This window comes from Lethenteron reissneri, chromosome 19 (genome assembly GCF_015708825.2).
Source record: "Lethenteron reissneri isolate LAM-NWPU_2019-01 chromosome 19, ASM1570882v1, whole genome shotgun sequence".
Taxonomy (NCBI): domain Eukaryota; kingdom Metazoa; phylum Chordata; class Hyperoartia; order Petromyzontiformes; family Petromyzontidae; genus Lethenteron; species Lethenteron reissneri.
The window spans coordinates 12,367,258-12,385,175 of record NC_083797.1 but is presented as its reverse complement, the minus strand read 5'-3'; the positions used below and the strand labels follow the sequence as shown (position 1 = coordinate 12,385,175).

Here is a 17,918-nt window from a genome sequence, read left to right as displayed (position 1 = left end):
GAGCTCTATAGCTCCTTTTTTCAGAAGCGACCTGGCCATCACAAATGATAGCTCAATGAAGTGGCTTGTCAAGTGGAAATTTGGAGCAGCCACATACTATAAAACACTTGATGTTGATTCGGGGAAAAAAACGGAAGACCCTACGTAACAACAGGGAGAGAGACACGCAAACTCCACATATACAGGCGTCAGGGTCGGGATCGAACCCACGACCTCCTGTATCCATGTGTAGAATAATAGCGCCGGCTGGTGGACAGCAGCGGCATCTGTGGTGGACGGAGAGTACACACGCCGGTGAGGGCATGCATGGGGTGTTGGCAGAGTAGAGGAACTGGGGTAAAGGTCACAGAGGACCCCATCTGGAGGCCCCTGGAACCTGCTACCGGGTTCGAGAAGGGAGGCGTGGCCAGGGCGGAGCCAGGCTGCACTGGGAGCATAAAAGGAGCCGAGAGCGGCAGTCGGGGCTGCCGGTTCTGGGAGTGGACTCGTCTCGTCATCGCTGTCATCTTGCCGCCTTTGTCGCTGCCGTCTTCGCTAGATATTGCGCGGCCAGAAAGTTGTTGGCTGTCTCAGTCAGCTCCATCAGTGTTACACAGTTAGGGTTGTGTTTAGCCTCGGTTAGACGACGATGGAGAGTGCAACCTGTGAAGTGTGAACTTGTTCAATAAAGGTTCCTCCTGGAAACCCTTGTCTCCTAATCACTAACACTATACATGTGTAATGACATGGTGACACCTCTCGGCCTGGAGTGGTAATTGCGGTTACAGGTGCATTATGTAATGCCTTATTATAAAGAGGCATATCTGGGGTAAAGGTCAAAGGCGGAGTCAGTCGAGAAGCTCCGGGAACCGTCTCGAGGGTTCTGGAAGGGGGCGTGGCCAGAGGTGGAGCTTGGCCGTGCCGGGGCAGAGATAAGGAGGACCAAACGAGAGGTTCGGGGCTGTTTGGAGTCCTGGCTGTGTCGCTGCCCGTCATCATCTATTCGTTCTCCGACCACGTGGCTGATCTGCGCAAAGACCCTCTCCACCGCTGTCACTACACTAGTCAGACAACTGCGTAGTGGTATGCTAGTGATGGGGCTGTGAGTGTTAGGATCGCCTATGTGTAGCCGCGTTACATAACGTATCGCCCAGTGTGCTCTTAATAAATAAGAAGCCCTCTACCCGACGTGTCTCGGAAGTCGCTCACTGCACATGTATGTTGAACTTCTTTCGCACCATACATAGCCACCCGTGCTAATTGGAGGTGCGTACCAGGGGAGGGAGATAATATCTCACCACTGCAGCGCCGCTCAAAATAACCTCTGGAGGGGCTCCCTAGAGCTCAGCCCCTCTCATGGAGGCCCTTCCACCAGTAGTGGCGCAATCCCGACGGAGACACGTCGCCAAATCTATCTCTCCTACGCCTTTATGAAAAAGCACAGCCTACTAACATAATCAGAGGGCCCCTGTTCTGCAAAGCCTCCGCTTTCTGATGGCTGACTTCGGTCGAGTTTACACCGAGAGAGATCTATTTGAGCCAACGGAGCTCTTTTACTGAAAGGAAACGCTCACAATTTTGAGACGTCTACTTCGTGCCTTGGCTCGACTCTGCTGCAGAGAAAAATACCGTTGCAGCCAATCAGAATCCATTTAGTGACTCACAGGGTGTGTAGCGGGCACGTTGATGTGCGAGACAGGAGACTGATGGGGTCGTGGCGAGGGCTCTTTATATTGGCTATGGAGTCTCTGTTTGGAGCGGCGGTATTTTTCACCGCAGCGACACGCATTGCGTTACCTCTTTATGTGCAGGAGTGGGATTGGCCCCAGCATTTGGAAGCAGAGGGAGCAGATTGTGACTCCAGCCGTCATCATCACCTTCCGCACGGCCTGAACACAAGCGCACGCACAAAGACAAAGATCCCCCGTATCGCCTTAACAGACTGTTGGGGCAAGTGCTGTTCGCACCTATGAAGGCCGGTACGGCACACGAGGGGGTGGGTTGCCAACACCACGCCCGGCCACCTTTGTCTCCTTAATGGCGATGTCTACACACCATACCAGGTACTCGTTTGAGGCTGAGTCGACCTAGAGGAGGCCTGAGACCGGTTCAGATAATCGCTGTTGGTGAATCGAACTCGGGTCGTCTGGTCCGTAGCACGGCACACTCACCGCTACACTCTCGCACATACACACAAGTGCCCCTTCTTTCAGCCAAGCCGGTCGGTCGTACAGGCGAGTGCTGTTGGTGATCCAGCAAGGCGCACAGGTGTGGCACGTGGTGTGGTCGTGCATTCCTAGCCACCTTTGTCTCTCCTACGCTGATGTTGGTTAAACTCTGGCACCGCCTCCCCACTTCCACTACCTTCTATGGTCAGGGGGTGTGGGGTTGTGAAACGATGCTTAAACAAGTTCATGTTAAATTAAATTAAATGTAGGCAAGGCCTTTGAATGGGACAAGCATGACGTTTTCGATTACGGCGAGTTAAAATCTGCTTTGTCATGTCTGGAAGTGTGCATTTGGTGCTACCGTGGCTGAAAAGTTGAAATCAGCGAGCGATGTCGCCTCTCCATCCGCCGATGTCACGACTGGTCCTGGACTCGGCCCGGGTGACAATCTGATTGGTGGTTAACAGGCAGCGCCCAGCAATCAAGTGCTGGGCTGCCTTGGGACCAAGCCAAGCCCGAGAGGAATGCTCTGGGAACACTCGACTGTGGATCCAGGTACCACGGTGGCGAGATGTTAACTCCCTCGCCTGGTATGCAGGAAGACGCGGGTTCGATCCCGACCCTGACGCCTGCTGCTGTATAGTTGGAGTTTGCATGGCTCTTTCCACGTGGTCGCATAGATTTTTCTCAGGATCCTCCGGTTTTTCCCTCCACATTTAAAAACCGTGTTCGGAGTGTTTGGCTGCGATAAATGTCCACACGATGAGCCACTTCAGTGAGCGATCATTTGTGTCCAGGTCGTTTCTGAAAAAGAGCTGTGTCGCTCCGTGGGCCTTAACTGGTAAAAATTAAATATATATAGTTTCAGTTGAGGGAGTAGAATGTCTCCCAAAACAAAAGGAGTGACTACATTCTCCACATTAATAATCAACATATGTTTAGAATATTTGTATGCTCTAAATGTCCACTTGACAAACCACTTCTATCATTTGTGATGACCATGCCGCTTCTAGAAAGAGAGCTATGAAGCTCAGTGGGCCATACCTGGTCAAATAAGATCAAGTGAATACTTCTTATAGTTTAGGTAAAGCGCCAAGTGGTCGTGGACAGGAAATGAGGAGAGACCAGGGACAGAGTCGTCTCTCTCTCCCTGGAACGGGAAAGGAAGGTGCGGAGACAGGGAGGGAGGAGAGACTGGGACATGGAGGTGTGAGAGGATAGTTTTTTTTAAAACGATAGTGTAAGAGGAAAACGTGAGAGGAGAGTGCAAGGGGGAAGGAAGTGTGAAGGGCGGCGGGGGAGGGGGTGTGGGAGAGTTCGTACCGGGAAGGAGTCACTGAGGTAGCCGAGCAGTGGAGCGAAAATGGCGTAGGAGCAGGCGAATCCTAGGAGCACCAGGCCGATCTTGCCTGGCGGCATTTTGAACTGCGGGGCCGGCACACATCCCGTCCCATTGCTCGGCTTGTGTCGCAGTGTTGCGTGTGCGCGCGGATATGGCCACAATTCATCCATTCGTGCAGTTCACATACAAGTTACGCGTTCGTGGAAGGGAATGCAATTTAGATGCAAATCACCGATTGTATTGAGATGTGTGCAATTAGAGGGGGTGTGAAGGCGCAGCCCTGCAATTTCCTGCTCACGCCATTGTTGGCGAAAGGGCCTCTACCATAGTGAGCTCTAGAGAACCCTTCTAGAGGATATTTGGATAAGGTGGGGATACCCACAATTTACCCCACCACACACGACCTGCCGATCGACTCACGGCGCTGCACCTATTTATACCGCCGGGCGGGCAGAGGGCGGGCGGGAATTAGGATTTTTGCCCCGTTGTTTCAACTGTCAACCGGGAGGTCGAATCAATCCGTTGACCTCTGGATTGCAGGTCCTGTGCGATAACCATTACACCACTGTGTGACGGCATCCCCGATGATTGACTCAGTCTTCAATGAGTATCTGGTGCAGGGTGTAAACCTGGGCCCTGGGGAGACAGAGGCAGCGGACTCATTGACAGCACTTGCCCTCGTCAGTCTGTCAAGGCTATACGGGAGATCTTTGTCTTTGTGTTGAGGATGGGAAGCGGTGACTTTTTCTCATTCGATAAATAAGCAGTGGAGGTGCACACACGCACGCAGTTTGTCATCATTAATTGCCAGGATGTGCTCACAACACTCCGTCACGTCCTCTATTAATATGATGCATTACCTCTCTGGCGTGAATCAACACGACAAATTCATCACTATCAGAGGGCATCTAATATCGAAATGTCGTTGTTTCCACCCCCCCCACCCTCCTCCAAACTTGCGGATCCCCATTGCGATGGCTGAGCGAGGCTTGGAGCTGCGCACGAGCGCCGTAAGCCTTCAGCGGGTCATGTCTGGCTGTAACCTCGTTCACGTGCGCGTGGCTGTCGTCAGCCTGCGCGTGCATCGTCAGATGTGAATTAAAATTTGCCACGCGCAACTTGATGGGTTACATTTTATAGAACCTTTTGACGCTGGTCAGAGCCCGGCCATTATCGGAGACAATTGCCGACTCGTCTTCCTCGCCCATCCTATTATGACACCTTGATACTTATGAATGCACACACACTTTTAACCTAAACGCGAAAATCACCCGTGTAGCCCTAACTGACTGTAGGGGCAAGTGCAGTGAGCGAGCAACGCTTATGAAAGCTGCCACGGCACACGAGGGGGTAGGTAACCAGCACCACGCCCGGCTACCTTTGTCTCCCCAATGGTGATGTTTACACACTGCACCAGGTACTCATTAAAAGCTGAGTCCACCTAGGTGGGACCAGGACCGGTTCAGATAATCGTCACCGATGTTGGCCGTGACCGGCAATTTAACTCCAATCACTGCGTTAGTAGTCACACACCTCGTTAACCACTACACTACCACCATCTCGTTAACCACTACACTACCACCATCTCGTTAACCACTACACTACCACCATCTCGTTAACCACTACCCTACCACCACCTCGTTAACCACTACACTACCACCGTCTCGTTAACCACTACACTACCACCACCTCGTTAACCACTACACTACCACCACCTCGTTAACCACTACACTACCACCATCTCGTTAACCACTACACTACCACCATCTCGTTAACCACTACACTACCACAATCTCGTTAACCACTACACTACCACCGTCTCGTTAACCACTACACTACCACCGTCTCGTTAACCACTACACTACCACCGTCTCGTTAACCACTACACTACCACCACCTCGTTAACCACTACACTACCACCACCTCGTTAACCACTACACTACCACCACCTCGTTAACCATTACACTACCACCACCTCGTTAACCACTACACTACCACCACCTCGTTAGCCACTACACTACCACCACCTCGTTAGCCACTACACTACCACCACCTCGTTAACCACTACACTACCACCACCTCGTTAACCACTACACTACCACCACCTCGTTAACCACTACACTACCACCACCTCGTTAACCACTACACTACCACCACCTCGTTAACCACTACACTACCACCACCTCGTTAACCACTACACTACCACCACCTCGTTAACCACTACACTACCACCGTCTCGTTAACCACTACACTACCACCGGCTCGTTAACCACTACACTACCACCACCTCGTTAACCACTACACTACCACCACCTCGTTAACCACTACACTACCACCACCTCGTTAACCACTACACTACCACCACCTCGTTAACCACTACACTACCACCGTCTCGTTAACCACTACACTACCACCGTCTCGTTAACCACTACACTACCACCGGCTCGTTAACCACTACACTACCACCACCTCGTTAACCACTACACTACCACCACCTCGTTAACCACTACACTACCACCACCTCGTTAACCACTACACTACCACCACCTCGTTAACCACTACACTACCACCACCTCGTTAACCATTACACTACCACCACCTCGTTAACCACTACACTACCACCACCTCGTTAACCACTACACTACCACCACCTCGTTAACCACTACACTACCACCACCTCGTTAACCACTACACTACCACCATCTCGTTAACCACTACACTACCACCATCTCGTTAACCACTACACTACCACCATCACGTTAACCACTACACTACCACCATCTCGTTAACCACTACACTACCACCATCTCGTTAACCACTACACTACCACCATCTCGTTAACCACTACACTACCACCACCTCGTTAACCACTACACTACCACCATCTCGTTAACCACTCCTTAAATACACGCACACGGTCAAATAAGTACATTCACGCACGCAGGCGGTGTTCATTATATCTACCCCAATTGATGATTATGATAAGTCTGAAATTTACGGTGATGATGACAATGAGGTAGGTCTGAAATCGTTGTTGGTGGTGGTGATGGCTATAAAGATGACACTGAGTCAACCCTGTCCAGGATTATCACTCACACCCCGTCCCACTGGGAGCCCCAGAGCTTTGCGAGCTAAATCGCGCTCTGCACCCGCAGACAACAAACGTCAGCTCTCCGCGAAGACGTCGAAATTCTGGGTAACGCGGGGGGGGGGGGGGGGGGGGGACGCCCGCGGAAGCAGGCGGTCCACACCGCACTACATGGCACAGGCGCCACGCCAAGCGAATCCCATGGCATTCTAACGTCTCCGTCGTCCACTGTCGGCACGTTGGACGCGCAATCCAGAGGTCGCCAATTCGATCTCTGGGGCGTGGCAGTTCAAATGGCCCCCTCTGCCCGCCACGGTCCACCCAGCCAGCCTGAATGGGTTCATCGCAATTCGCCGACTGGAGGTCACGCGTGGGGGGTCACAGCGTGGGCACTTCTGCCTCTTCCAAGACATCTGGAGGTGGAGGCCAAAGTAGGAACCCAGCAGAGTGGCTATGCGGAGCTCCCTCGAGCCGAGCAAGTGATCGCTAGGGGCTGCGCATTCACCCTTGTCACCTCTGATCATCGCGGCAGTCGGGGCCCTGTCCGTTTGTTACACCGTTTACGTTGCGCAGACCGACCGGTGCTCGGGCCAGGTATGCAGGAGGGCGTGGGTTCAATCCCAACCCTGACGCCTGCTATATAGTTGGAGTTTGGATGTTCTCTTTCTCTCCCTGTGGTCGCGTGGATTTTTTTCCGGGTCCTCCGGTTTTTCCCTCTACATTTAGAATCAACATCACGCGTTCAGAGTATTTCTTTGGTGTAAATTTCAATGTGATAAGCCACTTTTTTAGCTATTTGTGGACAGATCGCTTCTGAAAAAGAGCCGTATAGCTCAGTTTAGCTTTAGTTCATATCGACCTCTATCAGAACAGCAGCTAGGAAGCCGGCACCACGAGCCGAGACGTCAATACCGCATCTCCCAGCCGCGGGATTTCTCCTGGGTGCGGCGGTGCTCGCGTGGGTCATGCTCTGCTTCCCCGTGACGTGACGGCATGCCCTGGGACGAGGCTCACTTGGGACACGCGGGGGACTCTTTTCTGCCTCCTCAGCCGCTTCCCGATGAGATTCCGCTCGCCATAATGGCAGCGTCGCAACGGCAGCGTCGAGAGCCGGGGGCAGCATGGGAGGGTTTCCGCAGGTCGCGAGGATTCTACTACGCACTGACACGGTGTGGAAGAGTGAGGAGCAGCGGTGCAGCGGTTAGCGCGCTGCGCTACGATCCTGGCGATCCGAGTGCTCACGGCTACCCTAACACCGGTGACGATTATCTGAATCGGTCCTGGGCCTCCCGAATGTCCATTGGGTCTCAAATGAGTACCTGGTGTGGTGTATAAACAACGCCACTAGGGAGACACAGGAGGCCTGGCGTGGTGCTGGCCACCCACCCCTTCGTGTGTCGTGTCGGCTTTCATAGGTGCTACTCGCTAACAGCCCTGGCCCCCAACAGTGTGTTCAAGGCTATATGGGGGGTCCTTGTCTTTGTTTGCTGGGACGGTGTTACACGTTACAGAGTTTAGTATCTATGGATACGTTTAAAACAAATTAAACTAAGAGCCCATGTCTAGATGAAGCCCTCCCCACATCGTGTCAGTCATGGGTGTTGTTTAACCATACTTCTCCATGCTGGCCTCTAAAGGGTTGATGGAGAGGGACTTGCCCAGGACCGGTCGGTTCAGACACCACTGTCATTAGCCATGGCCAGGAGTTCAACTCAGGCGACCAGGTTCATAGTGTAACGCGCTAGCCACTGCGCCACTGACTCACTGCCGATTTCGAAATTGCGACGAAGCAACGGCACGCAGGTGACAATTTTGTTGGGGGATTGCAAATGTCTAACAAAGCCTTAATTCCCCGAAAATTAAGTTATTTTTAAAACAAAACATGGGAAGGGTCGTAAATGCGCCACTCCACACACGGCATGGAGCACAACGCGTGTTGTGCTCCATGCAACGCTGAACACCAACATCCCAGCACCCAGCGCCGACACCACGTGGCACCTACAGGACCCTAATTTACGGCGAATCTGTAGCCCCGCTTTGACTAATAGTCACCAATAGCTTTTCTCTCAAATCCTCCCCGGTATTGATGCCCTCGTTCATTTGATATTTATGCCGCTGCAGCTGCTGCTGCCGCTGGCACGACAAAAGCTGATCCGAGGATGCGTCCCCAGGTTGCAAGCTCGTGAAAAAGTAAATCCGGCGTAACTAAGTAATGTGCCTCGTAGCACAAATCGACGTGACTCAAAAAGGAAACAATTGTGGTTTAGTGACGCTGTGAATGTGATCTGCCAGTAGCCTGACAAGAGTTCACTGCAATGTTCACGAGCACTGCTCCATCACAGAAATATAGAGGATACGCTCATGCTTCGGGTGAATAATTACCCTTCTTCAGAAGTGGGAATATCAGAGAGAATGGCTGAATCATCGTTGGAGATCGCACTTTACGCTGCGGCCCCATAAAAAACTTAAGCGAGTTGACGTGAACAATTCCGAATTGGGTACGAGCAGCTTACTCCACGAGCGGATAGCGAACAGAAAGCGAATCCGACTCCGATGCAATGTGGATTTATAATGCATCGAAATTAAATCTTATCTCAAGACGCCGCAGAGCAATCGGCGTCCATGTGTATTTTGTAGATAGGCAGTCGGCCACAGGCAGAGGATAAGAGGAAGCCGAGAGCCTGAACTTGAACAGCGGTATGAAGTCGACAACACGGACGGCTGGGAGAAGGGAACAGATATAAAAACTAAACTTTTTTTATTTTACCAGGTAAGTCCCACTGAGCTAGCCAGCTATTTTTCGGAAGAGACCTGGCCACAAATGACAGCTCGAAAAAGTGGCTTATCGTGTGGAATATTATAGCAGCCAAATACTCTGAACGCGTGATGTTGATTCTAAATGTGGAGGGAAAACCCGGAGGACCCAGAGAAAAATCCACGCGGCCATGGGGAGAACATGCAAACTCGAAATATATAGGCGTTAGAGTTGGGATCGAACCCACGACCTCCTTCATACCAGGTGAGGGAGATAACATCTTGTCACCGCGGCGCTCCAGAGGAGAAAAATAAAAACACAAATTGTCTTGTGTATACAATTTGACGGCAGCGAGTTATGGGAAAGCAGCTGTTATGTTGTTGGTGTATTTTCACAAATGAATGGAGTCGTTGTGGAATCTGCCAATATGTGGCTGGTGTAGACTCCCAAATAATGTTTTGTGTGATTTTGCACATCAAAAAGCTTCAACTAAAATATTATGGGGAAAGGGCACACTATGTATTTTCACTTTCTCACACAGAGACAAGGATCATCCCAGTCTTACCGAGGTGAATGCTGTTAGCTAACAACTATGAAGCCCTGTAAAACCGACACAAAGTGGTGTGGCAAACACACCACCCAGCCACCTTTACCTGTCTCGTGCTCATGTTCAAACAGTGCACCAGGCACTCATTTCATGCCGAGTCAATCTAGGCGGGGCCTGGGACGGCTTCAGATGCCACGCAGCACTGAGGTGCATCGCCAGGAATCAACACTCTACTGGAGCCGCCATGGCTCACAGTCTGCACCACTTCTCTTCATACCAAAAGCAAAGACAAAGCTCCCCCGTATAGTCTTCACCAGTGTTGGGGGCAAGTGCTGTTAGCGAGCACCTATGAAGGCCGTCACGGCACACGAGGGGGTGGGTGGGCAACACCACGCCCGGCCGCCTTTGTCTCCCTCGTGGTGATGTTTACACACTGTACCAGGTACTCATTTGAGGCTGAGTCGACCTAGGAGAGGCCCAGGACCGGTTCAGATAATCGCCACCGTTGTTGGCCTTGAGTTGGAATCGAAGCTGTGTGGCCAGGTTCGTAGCGCAGCACGCTAACAGCCACAGTACCACTCCCATAGTGAAACTCGCAACCAGACAAAAAACCTACACGCATGCCTCACATATTCAAAAGCACTCGTTAACTGAAAACAAAAATAGCCAACGCAGGACCATTTACTGGCACGCAAGTCCACACACATGCTCGGAGAATATTCGTTCTCACATAAAATATAAAGATTCAGCATTTAGCGGTAAAGACCTACGGGGTAATTATTGTCAGTGAGTGCCTACTAAAGCCAGCACAGCGTATAATAGGGTGCTGAAGCCCGTGCCAGACCCAACCGAATTTGTCTCGCCTTTCTCTGCGTTGGCCGCACCACATCAATTATTAATTTTAGACTAAGCCAACCTAAGGGAGGTTCAAGTCAGGTTCACACAAATGTGCAGAGAAATACATACATAATTCTGCACACACACAGACATGCACACTCATCGGCATACAAAGACACACTCACACGCACACCTGCACGCACACGCACAGCTACAAAAGATAAAGATCCATGTACACTATTACGATGCAGAGGGGGTTGGGGCAAGTGCTGTTAGTGAGCACCTAATAAAGCCGAAATGGTGCAAAATGGGGAGGTGTGGCCAGCACCACTCCCGGCCGCCTTTGTCTACACCGTGTTGATATTCACACAGGGCAGTCGATACCGATTTAAGGCGGAGTAGACCTAGGGTAGAGTCGAGACCAGTTGAGGCATAACATGCCACTGATTTCAGCCGTAGCTGGAAATCAAACTCAGGCAGCGGAGTTTTTTTCTTGACCACAGTGTAGGAACCACTGTGACACTGCTCCTCACTTACACCAAGGTGCTCACACACAATCAACAACAACCGCCATTCCCCACTAAGTGGTGGTGACGTCACCACGGCGCTTGTGCCAGGCCATGTGCACGTTGAGGCCACGTGAAGTGTCGAACGATCGCTGGCAGGAGATCACGGGGCAGACCCAGGTGCCACGGGTCGACTGACTGAGACACACGCACACACGAAGATCCCCCGTAAGGCCTGAACAACCGTTGCTACAAGTGCTGTTAGCGAGCACCTATGGCGGCCGGCACATTAGTCAGTGGGTTGCCAGCACCACGTAAAGTCCTGGTCACAAAAGCAAAGTTGGTGGGCAGTAATAGCCATTTTCTGTACTTTTGAGGCATAAGCAATTAGGAAATAACACTTACTATCCGGGAACAAAATGTGTTTTTTTTTGTTACACAGTGTAATCGTCACTTGTGTTGGCGTTATAGGGAAATTCACTCGGATCGTCAAGTTTGAAGCGCAGTGCGCTCACAACTACACACACACTCACACATACACTCAGAAATAAACACACACACATTTCGCCAGCATGATTAGTCATTATCTTCTAAGATGAAACTAACATGTCAGTAAAAGATATTTAAATATGATTGATTGTGCCAGAAATACGTTAATAGACATGCATTGTTACATATTAAAGCTGCATAATCCAATTTAGGAATTGTTTTAATACGTGCAGCCATTGCTGTGTTTTACCCAGAAACAGACTGTAGGTTCCTCGCCCGTTTAGAACGTTTCAAGTTGAGATTGTTGGTTGCACTCGGCATCAAGACCCAACTACGATCGTAGCCAGCAATCGCATCGACAAGATCGGGAGATCGCGACAGCTCGCTCGTGGCCTCTGCATCGTTTCTATCCGTCGGCCAGATCCCATAACTCGCGCACAGTTGAGACCAACTCCTTCAAGGGCCGCTCTCCTCTTCACAGTCTCACCATCACCAACCACTGGCGTCTGGCCTCAGGCGTTCCGCTTGGTCCCCAACCCTCTGGGCGCCACTCACAATGCCCGTCCCAGTGACCTGCCCCACCTCCGGCCGGCACGCGTTTGTACGTCGCGTGTACGTATGTTGAGCTTCTTTCGCAACGTACGTTTCCAACTCTAAGACTTCCTGGCACATTGAAAATCCTGGCTTTTGTCAGTTGCTTAACAATTCGGCACACATGCGAGATAACGCAATGCCTTTACACTGTAGTTCTCCCCTCTTCTGGCATTTTTGAGATAGTCTTCTTCCCATATGACCCGGTCAGTTTGTACTCAAGAGTTAGCAATCCTATGACACGTGTGCACACGTGAATTCGCACGCCAGGTCAAGAGGTCATTGCGGTCAATGAAACATGACTCTTTCGATCCCTAATGATACGTACATAGTGTCAGCTGTCGCAGAGTCTCACTGCCACCACCTGGCTTGAGGTTGCTCTCTCGTTCCAAAAGAGCAGCATGACTAATTGTGCGCACACTTCACAGCGTCCTGCGACGTGGTCTCGTTCGAAGTTTTTCGCAGTTGTATGTATATGTATGTTGGATTTCTCCCGCACCGTACGTAGCCAACCACGCCAATCGGAGGTGCGGAGGGAAGAACAACAAACTAAACGCAAAAATCAGTTTGATCGAAATTAGTTTTCAATCTCGTTGATTTAAAATTGCATGGCTCCAGTGGCTTCCTAATATCGGAAGGAAAAGCATTCCAGACGGCCACAGAAGCGCATCCGAAAGCACGCGATGCGGTGACCATCTTTGTTCGATGGCTAGCCAAAAGCGGCTGTGAGGGTAACCGGAGTTCGCGTGATGGTTCGCGTGATGACACGTGCCCCGCTCGTAGCGACCTCCTGATCGCGCCTGCCACGCCAGTCATGCCTCCAGATGCCCCTCCCAACATTTGATAAAGAAATTCAAAACATCCCCGCAGACGGTAACGCCACCATCCCACGTATAATCCCACGTCAGCTCCGGGTTCGGAGGTCGTCAGTTAACGTGGGTCCACTTTCTGATGTCACCCCCCTCCCCGCCCCCCAACAGCACTACCACATCCGGCTTTGTCTTCCTTTTGCCTGTCTGGCTTCGATGTTTCCAAGCAGAAGGTATGGCAGTCGGGCTCCCCGTGAGCCCCGCACCACGACCGTCACCTCGTTGTCACGCAGGCGGGCGTTACCGTGCGGGCGGCCGTCTAACGCGTGACGCGCACGACGCATCCCACCTCTGTGCGATCCGCCAACCCCAACACGCACATCACTGCACCGACGTGGCGGAAGTGTTGAAATCACCGTTCCATGCTTGCGTGTGATGGCGGCAATGGGCTCACGAGCTAAAGTCCACTCTGGAGATCTGCTGGCTACGTCAAGAGGACTTCAGGAGAGAGTTTGTGTAGTTTTGCTATTCCTCCTTCATTAAAGTAATGCAGACTGCAGTGGTTTTACTCTATTTATCCATAGCTTGGGTTGCATGGCCACTCCTGTGGCTTTGTCTTTAACGTAGTGTATCTCAATGGGTCCCGATCTATTTCCCGCCCACGTCTGATCAGCACGGTTGGCGTGTTCATGTTTTTGTTTGTTACGGTTGCACCCGATTCAAGAGCCGAATGGCTCACAGGGCTATACCAAATAAATGAAAAACTAAATGTACAGTGCAAAAGAAGCTCAATATACATGCCCGCTATGAGTCTTTATGGATTTACTCTGCCCTCCATACGTTGGGATGTATGGCCACAGTCATGGCTCGCCTCTTTCATTTTCCCATTCATGAAGGAGACGTGCGCATCGGCCTGGGGGGTAGTGGGGGGTGGTGGGGGGTGGTGGGAGGGTGGGGCTCAGACTCCGAGGCAGAATGAGCGTGCGTGTCGGGGCTCAGGACTGGGAGCGACCTCTGTGTGCAGGAAGATGGTCATGGTCGGGCGCAGGAAGCTCATGGAGGCCGCGGTGGTGCACACGAGCAGCGACATGATCGCGATGGTCGGGACCCGCAGCAGTTTCACATAGCCGCCTTTCGAGGACTCGGGATCCGATTCGGTCACTGTGGGGGGGGGGGGGTGGGAGGAAACTCATGGTGACACGGCGCAACCGTCGTTCGGCAGCGTCCCGCACAACCATGGGAGTGTAAAATTTCCACCGTTTGGCTGGGGGCTGCCGAATTAAATGTAGTGCCATCCCACGCCCGTCCGAGCAGGAACGCGGTTTTGCCGTTGAAATGATTTACAGCAGCGGTTGTGGGGAACCATTTCCTTACCGAGTGTTGAATAGGACTACACGCATCTCGGTCACTGCAAGATGCCCATTGGAGTCGCAGAAGCGACTGAGCGCGGCGCAAAAATTAGAAATGCCCCCCCTCTGGTCACTGATCGGTGCAGCTAGAATGCTCGCAGCGACAAATATCATTTGCTGGCCCCCCGCGAGCCATGCTAACGGAGTCGCAGACGGCATGGTGTCACGACCCGTGGCTTACACGGTAGAAGGCTCACCGGCGGCATCCAAGCCTCGTAATCTTCTGGAGAGATGGATTACTCGATCGACCCATGCACCGTTACACCTTTGCAAAACCGGGTCCTTCGCGAGGGCTCCTACACTTACGTTGTAGGCGGCGGCAACAGCGGTGACACGCCGCAGCGGTTTGCGCATTTTTTCATTTCTCTCAAAGGCTCTTTTTCAGAATGTGTAGCAGCCAAATGCTCTAAACGAGTGATGTTCATTCTAAAAAAATCCACGTGACCATGCGGAGAGAGCCATGCAAACTCCAAATATACAGCAGCAGACGTCAGGGTCTGTATCGAACCCACGACCTCCTGCATACCAGGCGAGGTAGCTAACATCTCGCCACCGTGGCTCCCCATTAACGCTGGGGGTGCAGTCACCAATAACTACTCGGTGCCGTCTGCTACGCAGTGGACGGTTTAAGATCCCGCGTTGTCATTTTAAAAAAAATGGTGGATAGGCCACGTGTGCCAGCATCACAGTCCAAATTTGCTAAATTCGACAATTACCTGAAAATCACTCAAATGGGACCATACGCAGACGAATGCCCCAGGTCACTCTTTGCAAATGAGACTCGATCCTGCTCTCTTGAGTTCTCCTGACCTAATTAAAACCGAATAGAGCCGAGAGCTGAGAGGCGCGTTGAACATAACCGACCGCAAGAGTACGAGCAGCATCACCTCATCAACCGCACCCTGGCGTTGCACGCTAACGCAACCTCCTTCGCATACACGCAACGAAATAGATTACATTTAGACTTGCAAATGTACGTGGTATAACTCGACATGCCCTATTCATGACCATCCCCATGTTTATTTCATGCACGCGCACTAAACACCTCAGCAGTTGTTTGTGTTAATACGTCAAGCGGGTGCACATAGACACAAAGATAAAGATCCCCCGTATAGCCTCAACAGAATGTTGGGCAAGTGCTGTTCACGGAGTAGTGCCTATGAAGGCCGGCACGGCACACGAAGGGGTGCGAGGCCAGCACCACGCCCGACCACCTTTGTCTCCCTAGCGGCGATGCTTAAACATCGCATCAGGAACTCATCTGAGGCTGAGTCAACCTATGGGAGGCCCAGGACCAGTTCAGATGATTATAACTGCTGTCGGTGGCCATGAACGGGAATCAAAGTCGGATGGCCGTGTTCGTAGGGCAGTGCGCTAACCACTGCACCACCCGCATACACTCGCCAAGATAAAAATTGCCCCGAGCCCAGCTTCATATTTCATACGAGAGTGCACTTAATTAGGGCCCCAATATAATTTGTCACTGCTGCTACGAGGCATTGGTTATTAATGATTGCACTGGGATCCTGAAATTACTCAGCAACATCAAAACTCCTCGTGACGTGAGCTGTAATAAGGTTATTAGCGGGCCGGCAAATACCACAATATCACACCCTCAAAATACCGTACTTACAGCAGGGTTGGGGGATAATTTAAGTCAGACTTAAGACTCTCCGTAACATTTGGAAACAAGAGACCCAACGGCCAGTCGGTCTCAGTGGGTTCACTGTGCTCACTTCCGTGCAGGGCCATGCAGAGACAAGCAGAAATATTTGTTTGTGGAACAGCATCGGTTGGCTACGTACGGATCAAGAGAAGTCCAACGTGCAATACACGTGTTCGAATTTTCGTCGTCCTTCCTCCGAACCTTCCGAGTACCACGATTGGCTACATACGTGCGTACGTACAATCGACACGTCTGGATCCTCCACCAAACGGAGTTGACGCGACCCCAAAAAATGCCCGGGCTTCGTTCGGGAGAGAGCCGGCGTTGACGCCACGGATTCATTCCGCGCCGTTACCGCGACCGCCTGCAGCACCGCAGCGCACCGGTCAATTTCACCAAAATTCCCGCTACGATTTTATCCCAACCCCGCCCACCCCCCACCCCGTGTAAGCTTCTGCGGGCTCTGTCTCTTATCGGGGCAAGCTTACCTCGCAAAGCCAGGCCTAATCTTACGTGTGTGTGTATATGGACATATATATCTCTCGCAGCACGGCCGTTTAAAAGGCGCCCCACGGCACAGTGCGGGTGAAAGGAACCCGCGCCGACCTCAGCACCCCCAGGCGGTGCCGAGGCGGGGGAGGCGAAGGTCACCGCGGGGTTCCTCACCGCAGGCGACGGACGCTCACACGGACACCGCCCGTTCGCTGACCCCACCGTGGCTATGGGGTTTCCACCTGTGCCGGTTTTCCCAGGCGCGGCCTCCGTTTGAGGGCAGCTTTCCTGGAGAAATCCGTGAGTCTTTTCAGGGCGTTGCATTTATTTCATTGGCTTCTCCAGGAGTCCCATTGGAATTTACCTGCACTGTGAGTGTAACTATTACGATTTCTGGCTATGATCGTTGTTTGTTCTTCATTGTATCTGTATTGCGAGTGTAGTTATTCTTATTATTGGCTTTTACTGCATTTCGATTGGATTGCACCGATGCTTGTGAGCGTAGGTTTTTAATACTTTTTTTACGCAAGGCGATTCGAGGAATTTCAACATGAGTGGTGCTTTATTAAAAAAAAAATGAACGAATCTTTTATTACACTATGTAACACGATTTTTGTTCCTGGGTAGTAAGTGTTATTTTCTAATTGCTTATGCCTCAAAAGTATAGAAAATGGCTATTATTCCTCAAAAAAAGTGCTTTTGTGACCAGGACTTTACGTGAAGGAATGGCACAAAAACGCGTGTTTTTTTGCGAAGTCTACAGTTGCATATAAAGCGTGTGCAACAATCGCGTGTGACAACAGAAGGTGATCACATTTTTAAGTATATTTCTTCACCAATCCACACTGACCAAATGTAGTGAAGTATGGTCAAATACCCCCCCACGACCCGCACAGAGTGGGTAGGCCCTCATCCGGCAGTGGGCTGACAATGGGCTGCATGTGTATAAGCGGCGTGGATTTATTGGTCACATACATACACTAGGTGACTAGGAGCACGAAAAAAATACCCCTTCTGATGGTGCCAGTAGTACCCGCTCCTGCTCGGGATGTAACTCCCAGATTCCCTTCCCGACATTTGTGCATGCGGGAGGAAGCCCAAGTGCCCGGGAAGAAAACTCAACTCATATACGAGGCGATAATTCGCACCGACATCCTCCTACATAATTGGTCGGAAGTGTGAATGGAAAATGGAGAGTTGACGCCGGCCCACCGCCGTGCACAAACATACCGCGTTGGGT

The 17,918-nt window shown here is 51.5% G+C and overlaps 1 protein-coding gene across 1 annotated transcript in view; it reads right to left on the bottom strand.

Annotated features, from left to right (window-relative positions):
• Positions 1-17,918, bottom strand: part of LOC133344281 (MFS-type transporter SLC18B1-like) — a 104,707-nt gene that overhangs the window by 22,019 nt on the left and 64,770 nt on the right. The window contains exons 9-11 of the mRNA XM_061554370.1: positions 14,124-14,272; positions 3,471-3,572; positions 1,777-1,868 (exon numbers count right to left, since the gene is read on the bottom strand). Coding sequence (XP_061410354.1) covers positions 1,777-1,868; positions 3,471-3,572; positions 14,124-14,272 — 343 coding nt within the window. The remainder of the gene's footprint in view (positions 1-1,776; positions 1,869-3,470; positions 3,573-14,123; positions 14,273-17,918) is intronic.